The following is a 20,663-nucleotide window of genomic DNA, read 5'->3' as shown; positions in this document are numbered from 1 at the left end:
GCAGCGCGAGCCAGTTACTATAAGTTACCATAAGTAACTGGCTCGCGCTGCCAGTAATTACGCGGCGGGATATTCAGGGCACAGACCGTGATCATAAGATAGCGCGAATAGAAAATAGATTTTTAGAAAATAGACATTCCATGTGAACGAAGCCAAATGCTCTTTAATGTTTGCTGCATGTTAGATTTAGCTGGAATTGACTTAATATAAATTAAAATTAGCATCGCCAGGACCCCGCTCTCATGGATATCTGTGCCGCTGTCTGGCTCTTGTTTATTGACAATAAACATCATAACAACATTAACAGGTAATCCTTCTTTCATGTAAAGCTATTTATAAAAAAAGTATTGTTGAAATAATTACTTATGAGGAAAAATAGAACCATCCACCTTCAGAAATAGTGTAGTTTGTGACTACTTATAATAAACAAAATAATGCCAATATGAGGAATACCCCATTCATGCCATCCACAGGCCCCAGCCCGTCTCCCTAAAACTCCCCTATAGCAAGTTTATTTATCCTCAAAATTCTACGTTCCTCACTCTAGTGGCCCAGGGGGAGAAAGCGGACATTATAGACGCACATCGGGATCACACGGTCCTCTACTTTTACACATATGTGCAGAATAAAGTGTATATCATTCAGTGCTATTTTAAAAAGTCAATATGCCTAGAATAGACCAATTGATGCATTTGTAGTGTCAAGGGGGATGAAAAACCCCGTCGTCCATTTAAATACCATTGTTTGTGTATTACACCTCCACAAACCATGGCTTGTATGCCCCTGGCTCTGCTGAGGGGAACTGAAATTAAAAATCAGGTATTGTGAATTAGTTCTATTATAATATGAACAGTTTTAAGTTTGTAACGTTGGTCTCGAGTTAAATTTAGCATTCCCATTAAGCAGAATAGTTTCCATGTACAAAGAAAATGGGTTGCTTTTTATGCTTATTTGCACCTTTATTTTATGCAAGAAGGATGATAAATATAAACCAAAAGCGCAAATACAAGCATACATATCATATGTGTGATCTAGTCCAGATGAACGCGCACACGAATGCACACATACCTTTTGAGTAAACTGGTCTTCGCAAGCCATTCTTATCTTCTCGGACGTAGCTGGACTGGTCAGTTTGAATCTCCCAGCAAGGCCAGCGTCCGCCCTGGCCGAGGCAATGGCATTTTTGATAGCAAAGAATACGGACAACGCCAAAACTAGGGGTGGTTCGCCGATTCCCTAAAAATAAACATTGCCGAATTCAAGTGTAATTAAACTGACATCTGACGTATCAAAAAAGAAAAAAATAAATAAATAAATAAATAAATAAAATTATATATATATATATATATATATATATATATATATATATAAAGTGAGGTGCGACAAAGCATTTTGCATCACTCTTCTATACGGTTGAGCTAACCTAGCACTTTGATTCATCACTATATCAGTACCTGTAAAGAATTGCCCACCCCGTTATCGTGACATTTTTTTCGTCCAAATCATTTTCTTCAAAGATAAAACAAAGCAAAAATTACCTTAGAAGAATACACTGCTCTGGGATGACTGTTGGAAGACCCTTTCAGTAACGAAACATGGAATTCTCGCGGTATGTCACTATATCCCGGTATTTTATATGCACCTGGTCCACAACTCAACAGGCGACCATCGGGTGAGTACTTCAGCTGCTCTAAGGTGTAGAGACCACGCCCCTGCAAATGAAATGAAATGCATAAAATTGAAGAAAAATATACAAACGATATGGTTCCACTGCAGGGCGTAATCAGAATATCAAAAAGAAGTAATGACAAATGTAGTATAAATAAAGGCAAAAAATATATTATTTCTCGCTGCCGCGCTCAGAATTTCTAGAATGCACGTTGACTATCCAGGGATATAGTGTGATTGGGCTTTTACCTGCATAAAGGCGCCTTCAATCTGTCCAATATCAAGTGCGGGATTCAAACTTTTTCCAAGGTCCATGACGATATCCGTTCGCAGAATCTTGTAGGAAAAATGAATTTTTTAATCAATACAGCTGCCTTTGTGACACGCTTTTTTAAAACAATTAGATTGCTAACAAATCAGTTGTTCGATGCACTTGTCTTTCATACATCAGTACAAGCAAAGAGAGCAGATACTAATAAATCATTTTAAACAGTCCTATTGTATATCTTACCACGTGATCTCCAGTGAGGCAATCTACCTCCACCTCTGTGCAAGCAGCTCCATACGTGAAGTAACTAAAGGGAGTGCCCACGTTCTTTTCCCAGTCATATTCTACACCAGGGACCCTTGACAGAGAAAAAAGATATAATTGATCCCCAACCTAACATTGTTGATCACAATTGCGTTTGTTATGAATAACTAAAAAGTCCGGTGTAACAGAAATCCAAGTCCCACATGAACCGTAGGACTACCATTACTTGGGAAAAGTCGTCCTACTGGCATTTAGTCCCTGGCTCATAATTATAGTAGATAGGACTTGTACATGATTACTAGCGGACTTTTATTCCTGTTACACATATGACAGTAATGTAAGTCCGTCCATTTAAAAGTCCTACCCTAATGCAATAATACGTTTAAATGTTACAATTATAACTGTATATGGAAATGTCTAATACTAAACATCGCTCTTGAAAACATTATGAATTGTTCTCCGATTGTCTTAACGGTGTACTTGTCCAATAACTGAAAACACCTTAGTATTTACTACAGTTCAAATGGACCATTAATAATTAAATTACATTTGTGTTTTGGTAAAGAAAAAAGAAGAATGTGCAAAAGATTCCAATATATACATTAATTGTGCCTGATTTGCAATTACATCGAGTTAATTTAAAACGCCAATTCTTACAAACTCTCACTTGTAAAATCCCGTGACAGACAGACTAACTCTATCAAAGTAAGCAGCTGCCACCTGTAATATAAAGAGTGTTCACAACGCTTTCTAGAGAGAATCTGCTCAACATTAAGTGTATCACATTCAAGCACCTCTTGTATTAATAATGTATTATTGTACTGCATTGATTATATGCAAATAATGAGCACTAATTCTGATCCATTGCTGTTCACTGCGCATGTGTGTGTGCCTTTATACATGTACATGAAGCGTGTGTGTGCATGAAAAAAGTTATCTTACCCATTCGGCCCATGTACCTTCCGGGTTGGCCTTGACATATGGTTCAAGTCTTTCTCTGATAGTCGTACATGCATTCTGAATCATAAAACAATAATTTTGCACTGTTACAATCTTGGCTTTTGTCACGTTTTAAGGCTACATCTTTTACGTGTGTTTCATTTTAACAAACAAATAGAAAACATGCGGTAAAAACATAACAATCAAATATTCTACCTAAAATAGTTTCACGTATTCCATATTATAGTATATCACGCATTCTCAGCGATAAGCAGTATTACAATATGAACTTGAAATTTTGTACCATTTTGATGTTAGGCTTCTAACGAAATCTAAATGCTGTGCCATCTTAATACACTCGAAACGAATTGTGTCATTGTAAAGTGTATTATTGTTTCACTTACAATGACCGCCATTCCTTGAAGGTCAGAACTCATGCTGCCCCCTGTGGTGCTGCCGTTGGGTACCATGCTTGTATTGGTTTCACTGATGTGGATTTTATGTGTAGGAATGTTCAAGGCCCGACTTGCCACCTATATAACAGGGCAAGCGCAAGTACTCACTGAAAATATCCTCAGTAACAATTCAGAAGCGTTTTGCTACATGTATAACGGGTATATTCTAATACGGAGCAAAAAGTTTCCCTATTTTACGCAGAAAGGTGAGAAACGATTTAATATGTTAAAATACATGTACTTAGGTGAACCGTTCTTTCTTTGATATCTAGTTTGCTTCTAGACACGATTAAATCAAATGAGACGTTGGTCACAATAAAAAAAAATGATGTTAGTGTTGCGAGTTTAGACCACTCTAGGTTTTAGAGCAGCTTGACCTGGCTGAAGAAGACCACCTTGAAGAAGACGGAAGTTTCTAGTTGACAAAATTGGTCATGGGAATCCCTGGGTTCATGGTTATACATGTATTTTTATTTGTGTTAAAGGTACATAAAAGGGACAAATACCTGTATCATTTTCGTGTGCAGACCCTGGCCCACCTCTGCGCCACAATGTGATATCAGCACCGAGCCGTCACTTTGGTACACATGGACCAAAGCAGCACCCTGAAATTGTTGAATTCAGAAAGGTGAGTTTGGAAAAAATATCTCTCAGTTAAAATAGCTATTTGCAGCACTTACAAAGTAAGTGTTTTCATTCATATATATGTAAAATATTCATAAAGTTAGCTTCTCTCTCTCTCCCTCTCTCTCTCTCTCTCTCTCTCTGTGTGTGTGTGTGTGTGTGTGTGTGCGTGTGTGTGTAAGTGTGCATAGAGATTGTGATTTTACCTGTTCCAAAAACACTCCTGGAAACATTGACATGCCGTACTGCAGCGGTATTACGGAAATGCCTCGCTTTTTCCAGCGATTCTCCCTGAAAAATTCATTCCAATCATTTTGCTTAAAACATCTTAAATGATATACACTTCCACCGAAAAGATATTGAAGAACAGAAAATGCATCATGTTATTTTAACAGCACTTCAAAATTTTGACAACATTATTTACTTATTGAATTTGGCTACGCTATTCTTCCTAGATTCAAAGGAACTCTGACTGATGACGTCATCCCAACAACGTTTCAATTGGCTATCGGTTATGGGCTGATGAAAATGTGTCAAGTCCCCATTCTCGTACATATTCAACTCGCGCACCTACAAATAACAACATGCAAAGAACATCAGCTTTTTAAACTAAAAAGCACATAACATGAAACAGCGTATACAACATTTTAAAATGCGATTGTGATAAGACAGGCCTACGACAAAAGGGGCCAAGTGAAAACGGCAAAAATTAACTGCGTGTTTTTGTATTTCCTTAAAGTAAGCACGTGCATATCCAATGGCAGATCCAGTTGTCATCATCTAACCTTTTGTGCAAAACAAAATCAATTTCCTTAGAAAAACCCCGGATCCACCAGTAGGGCCTAATAACAAAGACGATTTATTAAGACTCACAGATTCGGCAGGGACCCCTAAGAACACAGCTACATCCTCAATTATGCTCTCCGTGACGAACGCGATCTGAGGCACGCCCACGGCCCTCATGTTGGTGTTGGAAGGAAGATTGGTGCGGCACACGTACGCGTGGACTGTGATGTTAGGAATGCGGTAGTTGGCGGACAGGTAGAACAGAGCTCTATGCATTATCTGCGTGATAAATAATTGATCACCAAATTTGTAAAGTAAATTACACTCGTTTGGTCTTCTCTATATCGTGTTATTGTATGTCATATTTCATAGTAACTACACTTTGTATATCTATGACAATATGCCAAAACTGTTCTACAATATTTCTTGTTAAAATCCATACGGCATATAAACATTACATACCAACGCAGATTCGCCGAGGATGTGACCAGCATTGAGGTAAAAGAACACCTCCAGGGCAGAAATATCTCCTTCTTCGCTGAAGCCAACCTTAAGTGAAAAAAAACGCAAAATCCGATATAAATGTAGATTTATTTTATTGAGAAACAACTTTGCATGCATTGGATAACTCGTGGTAGTACGTTGCATCTAGTACTGACATGATTTATTGGACAGCCGCAATGTGGACAGACGACAGACTTGTTACTCTAACAAATAAACAAGGTGTACCTTATATTTTCCCAAAAACGGATGCCTTCCCCCTGTCACCAGCATGTCTTTGTCCCTCTCCAACTGACAACGGACTGGTCTATTCAGGCTAAAAGAGATTTTTTAATTAAAGAGCTGCATATTAATCATACTTTAAGCTTTACAGAATGTAGGTTTATTCAGTGTAAAGACGGACTTTACATCATCACCAAGGTACGTGTTGCAAAACCAAATGAAACTTCAAATCGCCGTTGTCACGATAACATATTTCATCTCTTGGAGTTAAACTTATTACGCATGGGATACAATTTAAGAACTTGATCTCTTGTAGAAGGACAATGCTTGTAAAACAAACTATAGTATGGAAAGATTTTACATACTTGAATGCAGCGATAGCAACTGGCAGTGTCAGCGTCTGCCCGCCAAAATCCTTGCCACCAAAACCTCCTCCTACACAGTAGTAAAAGGACAGTGAATCAGATTGCGACCCCCAGTTTTCATACACCCGTAGATAGTTACTTGTTATGCTTCTTACGTTCATAAAATATCTAAATCGAGTAGAACGTTAGCTATCAAGATTATGCTTCACCCTTCACATGCATTTAGATTTTTGACGAGAAGTCAGCATTTCCATTACGAGTATAACATTTCTTAGACAAAGGATATCCTTTCTTTCTATGACTGAGAATATGTTGTGCCCTGGCCTGCCTACCTCCTCTCTTCACTCTCAGCTGTACTCTGCTAGCTTGTACCCCCAGCGCCTTGGCCGTCGCAGCCTGGTGTGGAAAATGTGCAGTTACACGTTAAATGTTAATTATAGATTATGGTGATGGTCAACGAATAGGTTACGTGTGTCGCGTTTTTCTAATTATAACAGTACAAATAAAATGTATAAAATGCTACTTTCATGGCAATACTATAAATATAAGTGACCTGCTTTAAGAAAAATGGCTAATATTTTAATTCAAAATATAGCAAATTAAATATTTTCAGGACTTGGGAGCATCATGTTTAAAACAATATTAGTTGCTAAAAATGTTGAAATACATAAAAAAAATACGGGACGTCATGACCTGTCAAAAAGTGTTTTGACATAGTGTTTAGAATGAATGAAAACAAAGATCTGACACTGCAGACTAAAAGAAAAGTGTCAAAGGCGTCCTAGACCTGAATGGAAGCTGGGAATTGCGTGGAGACAAATAACTCCATTTCGCCGTCCTCTCCTCTAGGAATGGCACGGGCCACGTTCGTCTCCATGTAAAAATGTTCCTGTCCACCGCCCCTTGCCACACCCTCTAATGTCTGCGCGCAGGCGGCAAAGCCTTTCTCCACATCCCCCGTTTTTATTACTCTAAAAGGAGCGGGGTCGTGAAAAGAATTCTTCTCTATCGCTTCCTGAAAACATTAGATGAATATTCAAATGGCGAAAAAATGCATCACGCCTTGAGCATAACTTTCAACATTACTTTCTGAAGTCTTGTCCGTTCTTTTTGTTTCAGGTCGCATTCATGAACTAGTGTATTTTAACAAGCAATACTAGTATCACCGGACTGCTATTACCAGAGGCTCTGGTTGTTTTAAAAAGAAACTCAAATATGTATTTTAGCGGAACGGGGTTCCCTATGAGATCTGGCTGCCTGATGCTGTCAATTAGTTTCTTTCCAATTATCTTGTCTGATTCTAATATTCCCGTGCAAGCAAACGAAATGCTTATGGTATATAAAAGTTATTACAGCATAATTTATTAAATGACCAAAAATCTCTGCAATTGAACTCACCTCGATGGTCACAACTGTTGGCAGGTCCTCGCCATATTCAACCTTCACCGCCTTGGCAGCTCTTCGGGCATTCGCAAAGGTATCCGCAACCACCGCTCCGATAACCTGGCCGTAACAAGCCACCTGTAGAAAAGTATTCAGTGTCATTATCTGTTCATTTTAAAACATCAAATAATGCAAACGGAAACCCAAAGTTAAAGATATCCTACCTGGACTTTTCCTGCCAAATTTATATACTGTGAAAATAGAAGCAATATTTCTCCTTCTCAGGAATCAATGTTCGACTCGTAGGCCTACCTGCAGTTGGCGGCGATCATTTATTTTCAATTAGATGATTTAGTTCAAACGCCTGTTTATTTATTTATTTATTATTACGTACTCGCCGATCATTTTCATGTCTGTTTCTATTTTTTGTACCTTTTCTGAAGCAAATATTTCTAACTGCGATTGGAGAGCCATTGTGATATTGGATCCAGGCACGTCCTTGTGACAGAGGAAGGTTTCCACTCCAGGCAAGGCAAGGGCGGCGCTGACATCTATGCTCTGAATCGTGGCGTGGCTTCTAGTGCTGGTGACAAACGCCAGGTAAAGCTCACCTGTAAAAGGGGAAATAGCACAGGCATCACTTACTGCACGGACAAAGACGGAAGTAACTGTTACAAAAGAAAGTTTGATTAATATTCAACGTTAACGCGAGAGGAGAATTTAGAAAACTGTAAAAAAAAAAGATAAGACATTTTAATTTGATCATACAAATATTTCAGGATACTGCGTTACATCATACTCAACCAAAAATAAACCAACAAAGTTATCTGTTTTGATAAACATCATAATTTCAGAAAAAATATCGTTGCTTATTTGACATACATATGTCCTATATTATAATCATCAAAATGATCTTGTAGATGTTTTAAACTGCAACAACTGGAGGACACCACTTGAAGATGAATCGCAACCGGGAATAATGACCGAACCATCAACAAAAAAATTAGAAAAGCTGATATAGCTGTTCTTAACTACAGCAACACATGTTGCGTTAATGTCACAATCATTGCGTTTCTCACCTTCTGCGCGAGGCATGTCGTCAGTGAACTGGGCCTCTCCAGTCGCGTGCTGCATGCAGGCCATGTGCGGTAGCGGGCGCCCTACAGCGTCATCTAGCGGTTGGTCGACTGAAACCTCTTCAAAGACTTGTGTGCTCTTAGTCAAACCATGGCGACAGTCGCCAGCAGCGCTTGCGAATGTGGTTAAAAGTTTACTTCCAATGGCATCGTGCTGAAATTGAATTCGCGGCCGCAAATAAACAGTACTCGCAGTGGTAAGTCAGCCCTTGTGCGCAATATTAGTATTAACATCTTAATTAAAGTGACATTATTGGTACACGTAGATGGTTAACCTTAGAGGGCCATAAGTGAAGAAAATATACGCAGACAGGGAATCCCCTTAAAACGCACGGTAGATGTTGGAAAGTACCTTCATTTTGCTCAATTCCATATGCACACTAACGTAGAACTTAAAGAACAGGCTTATGGCCAGCGTCCTCCGGTATTCCACTTGACCACCAGGTGCGTCTGGCTTTAATGGAAGCTCATCGGATAGCCACTGACAAGCATCTGCAACAAGACTATCGTCCCACTTTCTGGAACGATAATACACGGGGGATAAAATACTTTCTGGATGTGCCGAAATAGCAAAAAGAACGGCCAGTTTAGAATGCGATGAAGTACCGATATAACACATGTAACTTGGCAGTAAGGACATTCAAACATACCTTCCAATAGCTTCTTCGGCGGTTTTGACAGCCGCCAAAGTTATTGGCGCCAATCCACCAAATGTCATCACCATTTCCTTGATTAGATCTCCCTCAAACACCACCCTCATCCCGGCATTGACGATAGCGATGTCGAGAGTCCTCCGCTGTGCTTGTTTGTATCCATGATAATACTCATTCTAGAATCACAAGGATATACAGGAAGTAGGTACATTCCAATATTGTGAATGCATCTAAATTACTGATCACACTTATAGTTGAAGTAGAGCTAGTTTTGGTGGAACGCCTGTGTAATAATTATGTGATAATTGTTATAATAAAATAATTCTCTTGTTAAATTTGAATTCAGTACTTAACCCTAGTCTGTTTTAAAAATAACTATGATATCAGAAGGTGTTTAGATATTCAATCTTGCATCTTAACAGCAGATAAAAAACTATAGACATAGGCAATGTTTAGGTGTACCATTTTTGTATAAGGGATATGAACAGACAACAATATTTCTGTCTGGGTCAGTTTTGTTTTTCTGTCACCAAGGAAAAATGCGCTGTCCAGCGGAACCGCTCGTTGGCCACCATCTACAAAAGGCAATGATAATGTCAGTATTACTCGGAGTATAGGTGTTTATTAGAACTTTTACACTTCATAAGCTTAATAGTAAAAAAGATGTCTCTTGCACAAGATCAAATTATCTGCCTGCCATCTATCATTAAAATACTCCTAAAAATACAAAACTATAAATATACTGATTGACTTCCCAACCTTTTGAAACCAAAGTAGCCGTGCATCCTGCCGCCATCAGTAAGGTGTTCAGGTCCGATATGTAATTTGTCGTCAGAATATTCCCTGCCACAGACTGAAATATATATAAAAGTTCACTTAAAACAAACCTGCAACATGTTGATAAAACACGCATTTATGTCAAATTAATTCATGCGCAAAAACAAAACAGGAAAACGATCTACAATTGGTAGAAATGATTTAAGCACTCACCGCCATATTGCGAATTTGTTCTCCTCCGAACCATTTCAAATTTTCTAAAATACCAGCAAAGATCCTTGTCTGGTATTCTGCAAGTCAGTAGTTTTATATTATAAGTCTAATCATATGGGTTAACTACAGGTATATTGATAAGTAAACCATCAATGGTATTTGCATACCTTACACACCAGGTTTGATGCCTTACAAAAACTCAAAATAAATACAAATCCCTCTTAAAGAGAGAGAAAGGGGGTAGAGAGAGAAAGAGAGAGATGTTTGACCTGGTAATTGTTTCACTGCCTTTGCCAAAGACTCGGTCAGTCTCGTTATCGTGACTGCCCCGCCGACGTGAATCCCGCTATCGTCGTGACGCACCTCAAGGAGTTCTGGAACATGTGTTGCTGAGATCACTGTGGTACAAGCATTGCCCCGGTACTTCTCCTCAAGAGCTATACGAGAAAAGGGAAATAATTGAGAAATTTCACCACAATATACAGTAAAAAATAAACAATTGAAATGATTAATAATAATGAAGTATAATTATAATGAACTTTTGATCATTTCTTACCATGCCTTTAAAGACTTTAAAAACTAAACGTCTAATCATTTTAAATGTTATAAACGCTCACATTCTTAATGGTTTATCTTTGAAATATTTTGGTAGTGTTAGGTCACTCTTCAAGTTTGAAAGACACGCACCAAGACCGGTATAACCAACAACGATTCTCGCTGCAGGGTAGGCGGTTTTCAATTCCAGCAGTTCTGTCAGTGTTACTGGTCTGTACCACGTTAATCTCTCTCCTTGGAATTTGACAGTTTCAAAACTAAAACTGGTGTTAAGCTGAAATATAGGCAAAATTGCAGGGTTTTTCAGGGAATACAAATATTGTGATTGATTAACATCTTTACACTTAAATATTTCGTGTTTGAAAAAAATCTTTAAATATCACACGGTGTAAAAAAAAACTCACAGTTGGAACAGATGGCATTAATCATCGACAAACTCACCAATATGTTCTATTTTTTAATACAAGATTATTCTACTAGATACTAGGTTGAAGAAGTTCATCCATTTACAGTAAGTTAAGTAATAACAGTAACCTGTAACCTGCCTTGAGCTCAGGAGGAAATATCAGCTCCTGTGTTGGTTCAAGAATGGCGCTTTCTCCGGGCGTGGAACACTCAGTGTTGACTTCGCTATTCTGTTTACAGCACCCTTCTCCACGTTGACAGCAGCTGTCTTTGGTAAAATTTTTGAAAGCATCCAAAATTGGCCTGTACCCGGTGCATCGGCACAAGTTACCTATTCACAATACGATATTTGAAAGATAGGCTAAGTATTGTTGATCTATGGTTTTAATTGAACAAGTGAATGTAAAGCCGTCATTCTGCCCAATTTTCCATGCCACAATTTAACGACGAATTTTCCAGTTTATTTTGAGTAACTTTTTACCAATATTCTCAGATTCCATGACCAAGAGGCACAAAGGACACCTACCTTGATTTTTTTGATACTTTGTTCTCTTTTTTGTTATTTGAGGTTGAAAAATGTACACGTTTGACAATGATTCATAATACAAATCGCACAAAATTGAGGATCTAACAAGCTGCTCTGAAACATGACAGGAACTGCCAAAATTACCTTGGAATATGCGTTCCACATCTTCCACTTCCGGCTGTGGTTTGTTTCTGAGTAACGTGTACATGGACATGACCATCCCAGGTGTACAGAACCCACACTGAGTCCCATGAGTCTTGGCAATGATTTCCTTGAAGCGGGCACATTGCAATAATTAATGACAGTTAGTGCACATGAATATATAACGTGGAACCAATTGGGCGATTGCCCGCTCCATTGCATACTTCGAACGTGAGGCTTCAACTTACCAAACACAACCGTCATTATATCGTTACCATAACGTTTATATAACCAGAAAACGTTATAACAAGGTTATAAAGCATTCTGTGTTTATTAGGAAGACATGAATCTCAATATATTCAATGAAGATAACTAATATTCGAAACTTAAACCTTTTGTATTTTTCCAAGTACTAACTTGTAGATAGATCGGTTTCGATAAATGCTTATCCAGTGTTTAGCAGCTTTTTAACCAAATAAGTGGATCAATTAATGCTGTGCGGGGAAATAAATTACAAAAATATCTGCATTATTTGTCTCAACAAAACAAAACAAACAAAAAATGTCTAGTTATTCAGAGCAAGATATGAACTTACCTGAACTGGGTGAAGTCTAGTTTTACAACTGCCTATTCCTTCCACAGTGGTGACTGCCATCCCATGGAAGAGACACACGGGAGCTATACAAGCATTTACGGCAGTATGGCTGAGGGTAGCATTAACGAAAACATGCTAAGAACTTGTCTCTATTACAGGCTGACAAGAATGCCCATATATATATATTATATATAATGCTAACCGCCAACTCCTTACTTATTAACTTTAGTCTACTAGTCCACATAAATGACAAAGATTGAGCGGGGCCTGTACAGTTACAACTAGATAACACAGTATTTATATAGGTAAAAATATATAACAGTTCTTATTGATCAAATATCAAATGTTTAAAGTCTGTTTATACTTGTACTTCTTTTCCTCCCATTAAGACAAGCATTGGTTAGGGATTAAGTAAATAAAAATACGCAGCAATAACCATATGGGTTATTTTCTTATCAAAAAGACAAAAAGTGGGTCAATTGTGCTAACTCTGTCATATCAGTCACGCGAATCATGTAATTTTGATGAAAGTGTGTGAAGGGTGCATGTGGTCCAGGTTTTTAATTTGGGTCATAGATTTTCTTTTCTACCTAAGTATCAAGAATCATGTAGGCTTAGTGTGAAGTGCATGATTTTATATAATTATAAGCCCCAAGCCAGCCATGTTGCATTTATTTCCAAATTATTACTGTTCGAACGACCCTTCCTTAGACTGCTCCCATACCAGCATATTGGAACTGATTATTTCAACTGGTCCTGGCTGGTGCACAAGTACATATTTTCCACAAAGTATGCTTACTAACAACAGTCATGAGTTACAATTTCATAGGAGACTTTGCGTGCATCTTGAAAAATAGCCGACGTTTCGAGTTGCGGGAATGTACTAAACAAGCATAAAAAGGGACCAAGCGGCTGTCCATCTGCATAGCCAGATGGACCTCCGTTAACATAAGGCATACGGTTCATTGACCCGTCTCTGATATCTGCAAATAGATAATGACGTAAAACACATTAGTTTATTTTATAATGTGTCTTTGTTTCATGATATGCCAGGCTCAAGAAGATTGCACTAAACCTCCTCCCCGAAGTAGGGGTATATTACCTTGCCACTATTTAGCTTCCAGCTACGAGGGTGGCTTCCAATCCATCCAACAATTTTGCATATGAAAAACAATAACGTACAACGAATTAAATTGATTCAAATAATTCCTATTTTTTATGTCGCTAGGGATATATGTTTTAAAAGGATACGTTACTTCACTATTGATGTTGTCATATCTTGAAACCATCACTGTACACGCGCCACAGCCTCCCTCAGCACATCCCAGCTTGGTGCCAGGTAGTCGCACTGACTTCGAGTTAAGGTTTAAAAACATAACACAGTTCATGGAAACACATGTGCATGTGCGGACACACGTACATACACACACACACACACACACACACACACACACATGCACCCATGCACGCGCGCGCGCACACACACACTCACACTCACACAGAAAGAGATAGAGAGATATAAGGATACGTTTTAGACGGAGAAACTGAATCAGGGTTGTTTCAGGATCAGGATTATTTTCAACAATCTGAAATTTAAAAAAAAACATTATAAAACAAAGCTAGTTATTTTGCAAATTGTAGAAAGGCAAACCTCATCAGAACATTATGTCAGTTACGCTGTAAAGAAAGGGAAAACTTGTCTTGACTAATTCCATCATAAAACGAGAACTTTCTAACCTTGGTAAGGCCATAATTCATATATCTTATTCGGCAGCAACCCGCTAGGAAGGTTTTTTTTTTCATATCGCTGGTCCAATATTTGGTTTGATAGTTTATTTCATATTGCTATCTTCAGCTGATTTGATAGGTCATGCTTGCTTATACTATTTTTTTCCTTCTACCTCAACGACCAAATCTTGATAATTGCATCATGGCCATATGATTGGGAAAGAAAGCACATGTGCTCGTCTGAAGCCTTCCACGCGAGATACAGCATCTTAAGTGACTCTGAATAATTCAGTTGTAGGTTGCATTGTAAAATGTTGTATTTATTTTTACGCTTAGCCCCGTAATTTACTCATACACTTGGCTGTTCATTGCCACCTACATGTAGCAATACCCGCTTGTCTACTGGGTTGTTCATTAAATATTAAACAGCTGCATTGTATATCCCGCACCTTGTATATTGCCGTTCAGAACTTTTTACTTCCATTGACATTCGAGTCTGTTTTTTTAACTGTTTTAAGCTGGCGCCATTTGAGACTTACGTCCTCATATCATTTTCAAGCTTGCCAAGAGATATACCGAATTAATCTCTCGCACAGCCATAGACTGCACCTTCTTCAAATTTCGGTCGTAAATTTGACCTACTTACATGTATCTGCCCTGTTTATATACAGCATGGAAAGCAAGCAGAAAATCCGTTCAAATATCATTTTTCAAGTTATATGACCTGATATCGTTTTGTATCTAAGTTACACATTTGAAACTGTATGGTGGCATTCGGTCAGCTTTTGTGACAAAAAAATTGACTTCAAATGCATCTTTAAAATAATAAGATTGCTATCAGGTGAACTACGTTAATTATCCAGCCAGTGTGACCTCTTGACCCATACTCATATGCATTCATCCTAGCACGGTAGGGACCAGTGTCACACAGAGTCCCCCATGACAGAGGGTCCGCTTCCCATTCATTTGTACAGGTGAGTCTCGCCCTAGATTTGACCCACTTAGGTCGGACTAACCCTAACCATTATAACAAAATGGAGGGCGGACTTTCTGTTACATGGACCCTCAGTTTCGTTCCACCGGTTTTACTAAAACATAGGACCCAAAGTTGGTGGTAACTCTCAAAACAAATATTTTAGCCTATTTTGACCAAAGATACATCCGTAGTAGTTCCTGTAAATTAAAGTCATAAAGTGCGCCAAAAATATTTTTAAAAATTGTTGTACGTTTATACTGGCCAGTAGTTATTTTCAATTTATCGAACTACTACGGATTTATCTCGATTTGAAGAAGATGAGAATGCTCTGTTTAAAGTTAATTAAGATTAGCATTTGTTCTGAGGTTCTTTTGTCAAATCGACCCCGGGAAAGTAGATGTACCAGTACAATGTATGCAAGGGTAAACCTGTTTCGATTTACTAACTTCTTATGAATTTGAAAGATCTCCCTTGGTCAAATGATAACATATCTCAATAATAAAATCCCGTGGAAGGTTGCCCACACTTTCTTACCTTTTTCCCATTGACGTATACGACAAGTGCCTCTCGAGACTTACTGGATACAGGTTCCATACTGATCATCCAAGCTGGCTATCACTACTGACCCTTGTATCCACAGCTGGGGGAATATTCTGCCTCACTATAATGACAGTCAAAATGCCTCAATTAGGTACCTGTAGATCACTTCCGTGCCTCGAATACTTTCGGGTATCCCTGGCATTTTAATATGGACCCCAAATATTAATGCAGGGTTTGTGTGACAGAGAGATATTAAATACAGGTACATAGGCTAGCATCTTACCGTCAGTACACCAGGTAGCAGTAGGCTTACGTCATGGCCGGGTACATCGGGTAAACGAGCACAGGGAAAATGTTTGCGTATGCGATAAGCAACAATATCAGGCACGTTTTAGTTAGTTTTAGGGGATAGACTAAAAATGAAAAAAGAGATTTGGGGGGTAAATTAAAAGAAGCCAAACAATACAATTTTAGTTAATGTGCACCATATTTATGAAAAGAATGTTTAGTTTATGATTTTCAAACATAATGCGACAAACTGCCCGGTTGTAATAAATTTTATCTTCATGAATCGGGAGGCTCATTAAACCGCTACCAATTTCAAAGCTTACTAACTTTAACAGTTTTGAAGATATTGCAGTGGAATTTGGGATTATTTTGTGGCACACTGAAAAATTAAAATCTTAAGTAAAAATGCCAAATATCTCTAATTTCATTGCAATATCTACAAAACTACAGTACTTATTTAACTTTGAAATAAGTAACATTTTTTATGACCCACCAGAGGTACAAGTTGTACAAAAACAATATACTAGTAGTACTTTAGTCCACTGTTAGTAGCCGACACTTGCTCGTTTTCGATGCTCCAAACATATAGTGAAAGGGGGCGTTAAAGTGGTCTAGCTAAAGCATCAAGTTTATGCCCATGAAGCAACTGGGGTGTGATTGAAACAGAAGTCCACGTTTTGCTTGAGTATCTTTTATATGGCGATTTAAGGACAACATGGTTATAAGATCTTTCAACTTATAAATCAGTGGTTAACCTAACAAGTACAACAAAGAGAGCAACTGAGTTATTGGAACTTAATGTAAACTAAACTACATGTATGGCAGCCAATGTTTTACCTGATACGGTGTCTTGGAGGTGCCACAGTATATCTCCTGCTAGCGGGGAACATGTATCATTTAGCGAGGACAGTTTACCCCTTTTCTAGGGTACCAGTGGCAAACGTGAACGTTCCCGTGTACTTAATATTCTAGTAGTAACAGTCCGGTTTAGAACAGCTCAATTCTAGGTGATCTCACGATGATCTCAGTCCTTAGATTTTTTCTTTCTTCCTTCCTTCCTTTTTCATTTATTTACTTTTTGTTTTTAAAAATTCACAAATGAAAGTCTAATGCGAAATTATGTACGTATCATAGTGCAACATAAAGCGTGCTAATTGGTGGATCCAGAATTTTGGCGAGGGAAGGGGTGGGTGGGGTTAAGGTTCACAATATTCTTTACAGAGAAGCGAGACAAATATAAAACAGTAGACGAGGGCAATTTCACTACAGTACAGAATATAGGATACGGAGCTGGAAAAATAACTAGGTTTGACGGTTTTAATTGTTATACAAGCTGTTATTTTGGGAGGGAGAACACCCCTGGATTCGTCATTGCTTTTTAAATTTCTACAAACATTTTTCGACCTTCAGTTGTAATTAATAGTAAAAAAGACAGATCGAAATCCGTTTCATTAATTCAATCGCTGTCAACATTTAATATGCTTCACAATATGTCTAAAGGTAATTTTTATCCTGCAAAGCTTCCTATATTTCTCAATTCAGACCAAAAGTAAGTTTATCTGAGGCGTGCTCAGTGTTGACATCATTATCTTCTCATCCGACATCCCGAAACATTTTTTGCGAAAAATAAAAGCGGGTGTACTAATATTATGTACGATCAAATGCTACAATACAAAACGCCGCCTCATTTCTGTCCTTCTTTCCTTTAAAAAGTATTTTTATTTATTTTACATACTTGTCATGCAGTGAAAACGAGGCCACATCAATTACATGACCGGCCTATCATTTAGAACTAAACCATCAAATCAAAGTGAAATAAAATATCGTATCCAAGCACAGGGACGGGTGGAGAAATGAGTGTCAAGTGGGAGAAAAAATCCTTTTCGAGAAAAATTATATCACGCACGTTTATGTTTCAGATTTTTTTGCGGATAAATCTTGTGAGAATTATTTTAATGTATGCCCCCCAAAAAATTTCGATGTCCCCTGCAAAGGTATTTACCATGTCAATTCAGACCTAAAAAGTGATAAAACCCCTCAAATTAAACCTGATGTGGATGCTTCCTTCTAAGAAGTACAAGAAGACACGGCAGTCTTATTGACTGGCTCAGTCATTTACAACATATTATTAGCAGAGATTTTAATCCAGTGCAGGGATGAGTCGAGCAGTGGGTAGAAGAAAAATGCCTTTCTCGAAAAATTTGATTTTGCGGTAAATTTTCGAATTGGAAAACGTTGAGTGTTACCTATCTATTTGATATACCTTACCGAACTTTCCAGTACATACCGACCTCACCTCAAGCCAAACTGTGGTCCAGTGCACTGGCGTACAGTGGAGTGGATAGACTTACGCCGTATTAGGAGGTAAAATAGCTGTAAGCTTCCGACATTACGCGTGCTGCCGTAGTTCACGAGGATTCGAAAAGCAATAAATGATGAATGATGGCCGACTCTTTTCTCTTGGTTTCGACGGGCATGAATAACCGTCTTTACATATGACGGCGTATACACATTATAAAACCGTTAATTTTTCGAGGTCATGGAACTACTCATTAAATAGAGAAACACTAAGAACATATATTTCTTTTAATTGCCAAAGGACGCACGGCTTACAGAACCAGAACAGGTGGAGAGAGTCGAGGTGGCAGGCGTTCGTCTGCGAGACCCGGTTGGGACAGCAAAAAATCATTTGCTAGCCTCAAGGACGTGAACCAAAACGTGCAATCACTTTCATTGTCGTGTATGAAAATTCCCCTGCAACCTACCACACACACGATTTGCATGTACCATGCAAAGATGGAATACTCTGGTTGGTGCGTGGTAGCGTGCAATCTCCCCACTTTGAAAGTGGCGCCGAAGAACAATAAGTAAAATGTATCCCACGTTTATAGAGCTATACAGATTACAACTGTCCCATCATCTTAGGTCCCATTTTTACCGAGCCGCGACTTGCGTGCCTCTCTTGTGCCACCGAAATATAGCCAAATGCCCAGCGATCCTATTGCCTCCTTTAACTACCAAAGCCGGACTTTTGCAGTAGAACTAAACTAGGTGTTCAACGAGCAACTTGCTCGTCTACCCTGGACAGTCCACCGTATACAACTTTAGGTATGTCCAAGACTTTTCACGTACCCGACTTACAAGACAGACTGAGAATACCGTTTCTGCCACTAATTAGAAAGTAAATTTTGCGTAGACCCATAGCAATTTACCTTTCTTGCTCGAGAACCGTTTCGTGCATCCAGGTGCATCTTCACCGATCTCTTGATCACAACTGAGCCTCGGGTGAAACTGACGGAATAATTACCGAACACACCAATTGTTGCACCTGACCACATATCATGACCACGTCGTGGCAGCTGAGAACTCCCCCCCCCCTCAAAAAAAAAGGTCAAACCCCAAATCAGCATGCACAGAATCGGACGCAAACTAAATAAGGAGAATTTTGATTTCCAGCTAGGAAAAAAAACATCAGATGTGATGCAGACTTCGTTGGAGGCTGAGCGTATGATGGATCTACAGTAATGGGGTATTTGAATTTGCAGTTTTGAATGATAAATTAAGGCCTTGTGGTTCACTTTTGACACTCCAATCTAAGGCTGTATTCCCAGAGCTTTTAGATCGATCTATCCCCGCGGGAGTCTCACTAGATTACTGTCAGATAATCCGGCTTAAATGTCCGTCCCGCCTACTACAAGCTGTAAGGGGGTAATTAACTTTCGTGTCCGCTCGGCTGACAGCTATTTAGCGTGAACTCCCAGGGAGTTAGGTCGATCTAAAGTAGATCGATCTAATCTCTGGAAATGGGGTCATAATATCGTCGATTTAGACGTTGTGGAATTTATGCCAGGTTGTCGATGTTCCCTATGACATATCTTTTTAATGCACTAACAGTATTATTTCAATTACAATGCCAGCAATCACAGGCTGCCCAACTGGGCAAGGTGTTAATAAAATATCTAGAACTGGTTAATGCAGCATACATTTAAATGTACATAACAATGCGTTGGTAATGAAATGTTTCAGGTGGACTAGCAAGCTATTTCAAATATTCTAATCAGCACTTCTCTTCAAGAGGGACACAAACCCATAATAAAGAACGAAAGAGTAGTTCAGTACAGGTATTAAATGCGTACAATGTTATGCATCAAGAAAGCCCTATGAAAATGTCTTACAGTACTTTACCAGTATGTCCAGGTATCAAAAAGACAACATACACCATTGTATGAATATTAGCCATTATAAGTAACTTTTGGTAAGAGCATTCGACTTTGGCAAATGTAAATTGTTTTTAAAATAACATCATATCTACACCAGTGGCCTGAAATATTGTGTCCATGGTTTTAAAGACACATGAATGAATAGTCAACAAACTAGAGGATCAGAGAGGCGATACCGCCTCCGAATATTGTACCACCAGCTGGAGCAAGCGCATTCGTATAGAACCCCACATACACAAAATAAGGGACACAGCCACCAGTCTTGTGCTTGACAAGATGTAAACATGCAATCAACAAGAATTTTCAATATTTGCAAAAAATATATGAAACTAAAAATGGTACAATCAAATTTAAGTTAATCGTAAGGTAGGTGAAAGGTCATTTTCAAGGTCACAGTAAATTGCCAGTATATGACTTCCTATTCAAGTTCAATAG

The 20,663-nt window shown here is 38.5% G+C and overlaps 1 protein-coding gene across 2 annotated transcripts; it reads right to left on the bottom strand.

Annotated features, from left to right (window-relative positions):
- Positions 1 to 211: 211 nt before the first annotated feature.
- Positions 212 to 19,335, bottom strand: LOC106176707 (xanthine dehydrogenase/oxidase-like). Of its 2 annotated transcripts, none has more exons than XM_087007786.1 (34): positions 19,221 to 19,335; positions 15,715 to 15,841; positions 14,005 to 14,062; positions 13,728 to 13,824; positions 12,477 to 12,585; positions 11,885 to 12,011; positions 11,355 to 11,545; positions 10,942 to 11,083; positions 10,524 to 10,691; positions 10,255 to 10,331; positions 10,024 to 10,117; positions 9,727 to 9,839; positions 9,262 to 9,440; positions 8,964 to 9,129; positions 8,555 to 8,765; positions 7,908 to 8,086; positions 7,491 to 7,613; positions 6,880 to 7,107; positions 6,425 to 6,488; positions 6,093 to 6,162; positions 5,734 to 5,821; positions 5,467 to 5,553; positions 5,092 to 5,283; positions 4,643 to 4,788; positions 4,425 to 4,509; positions 4,101 to 4,199; positions 3,544 to 3,672; positions 3,143 to 3,217; positions 2,868 to 2,920; positions 2,180 to 2,294; positions 1,918 to 2,004; positions 1,539 to 1,712; positions 1,069 to 1,236; positions 212 to 802 (listed from the first exon to the last, which is right to left on the bottom strand). In XM_087007786.1, exons 2-34 carry the CDS (start codon positions 15,781 to 15,783, stop codon positions 752 to 754), a joined length of 4,014 nt encoding a protein of 1,337 aa, XP_086863912.1. In that variant the 5' UTR covers positions 15,784 to 15,841; positions 19,221 to 19,335; the 3' UTR covers positions 212 to 751. The 2 variants fall into 2 exon arrangements, with proteins under 2 accessions (XP_086863912.1, XP_013414652.2); XM_013559198.2 differs by lacking the exon at positions 19,221 to 19,335 and adding an exon at positions 16,004 to 16,135.
- Positions 19,336 to 20,663: the final 1,328 nt, after the last annotated feature.

Source organism: Lingula anatina, chromosome 3 (assembly GCF_051362555.1).
Source record: "Lingula anatina isolate TDL-2025a chromosome 3, LinAna3.0, whole genome shotgun sequence".
In the NCBI taxonomy this organism is placed as follows: domain Eukaryota; kingdom Metazoa; phylum Brachiopoda; class Lingulata; order Lingulida; family Lingulidae; genus Lingula; species Lingula anatina.
Note: the sequence above shows the minus strand (reverse complement) of the source record. Positions and strands in the feature narration are given on the sequence as shown.

What these genes read in the sequence shown, in the direction of transcription:
- LOC106176707 (XM_087007786.1), bottom strand. Translation starts at nt 15,783, where the DNA reads ATGATCAGTATGGAACCTGTATCCAGTAAGTCTCGAGAGGCACTTGTC. An exon ending in TTGAAGGCGCCTTTATGCAG is followed by an intron (nt 1,713 to 1,917) that starts GTAAAAGCCCAA and finishes TTTCATTTGCAG; the next exon opens with GGGCGTGGTCTCTACACCTT. An exon ending in GAGCAGTGTATTCTTCTAAG is followed by an intron (nt 1,237 to 1,538) that starts GTAATTTTTGCT and finishes GTTTATTTTTAG; the next exon opens with GGAATCGGCGAACCACCCCT.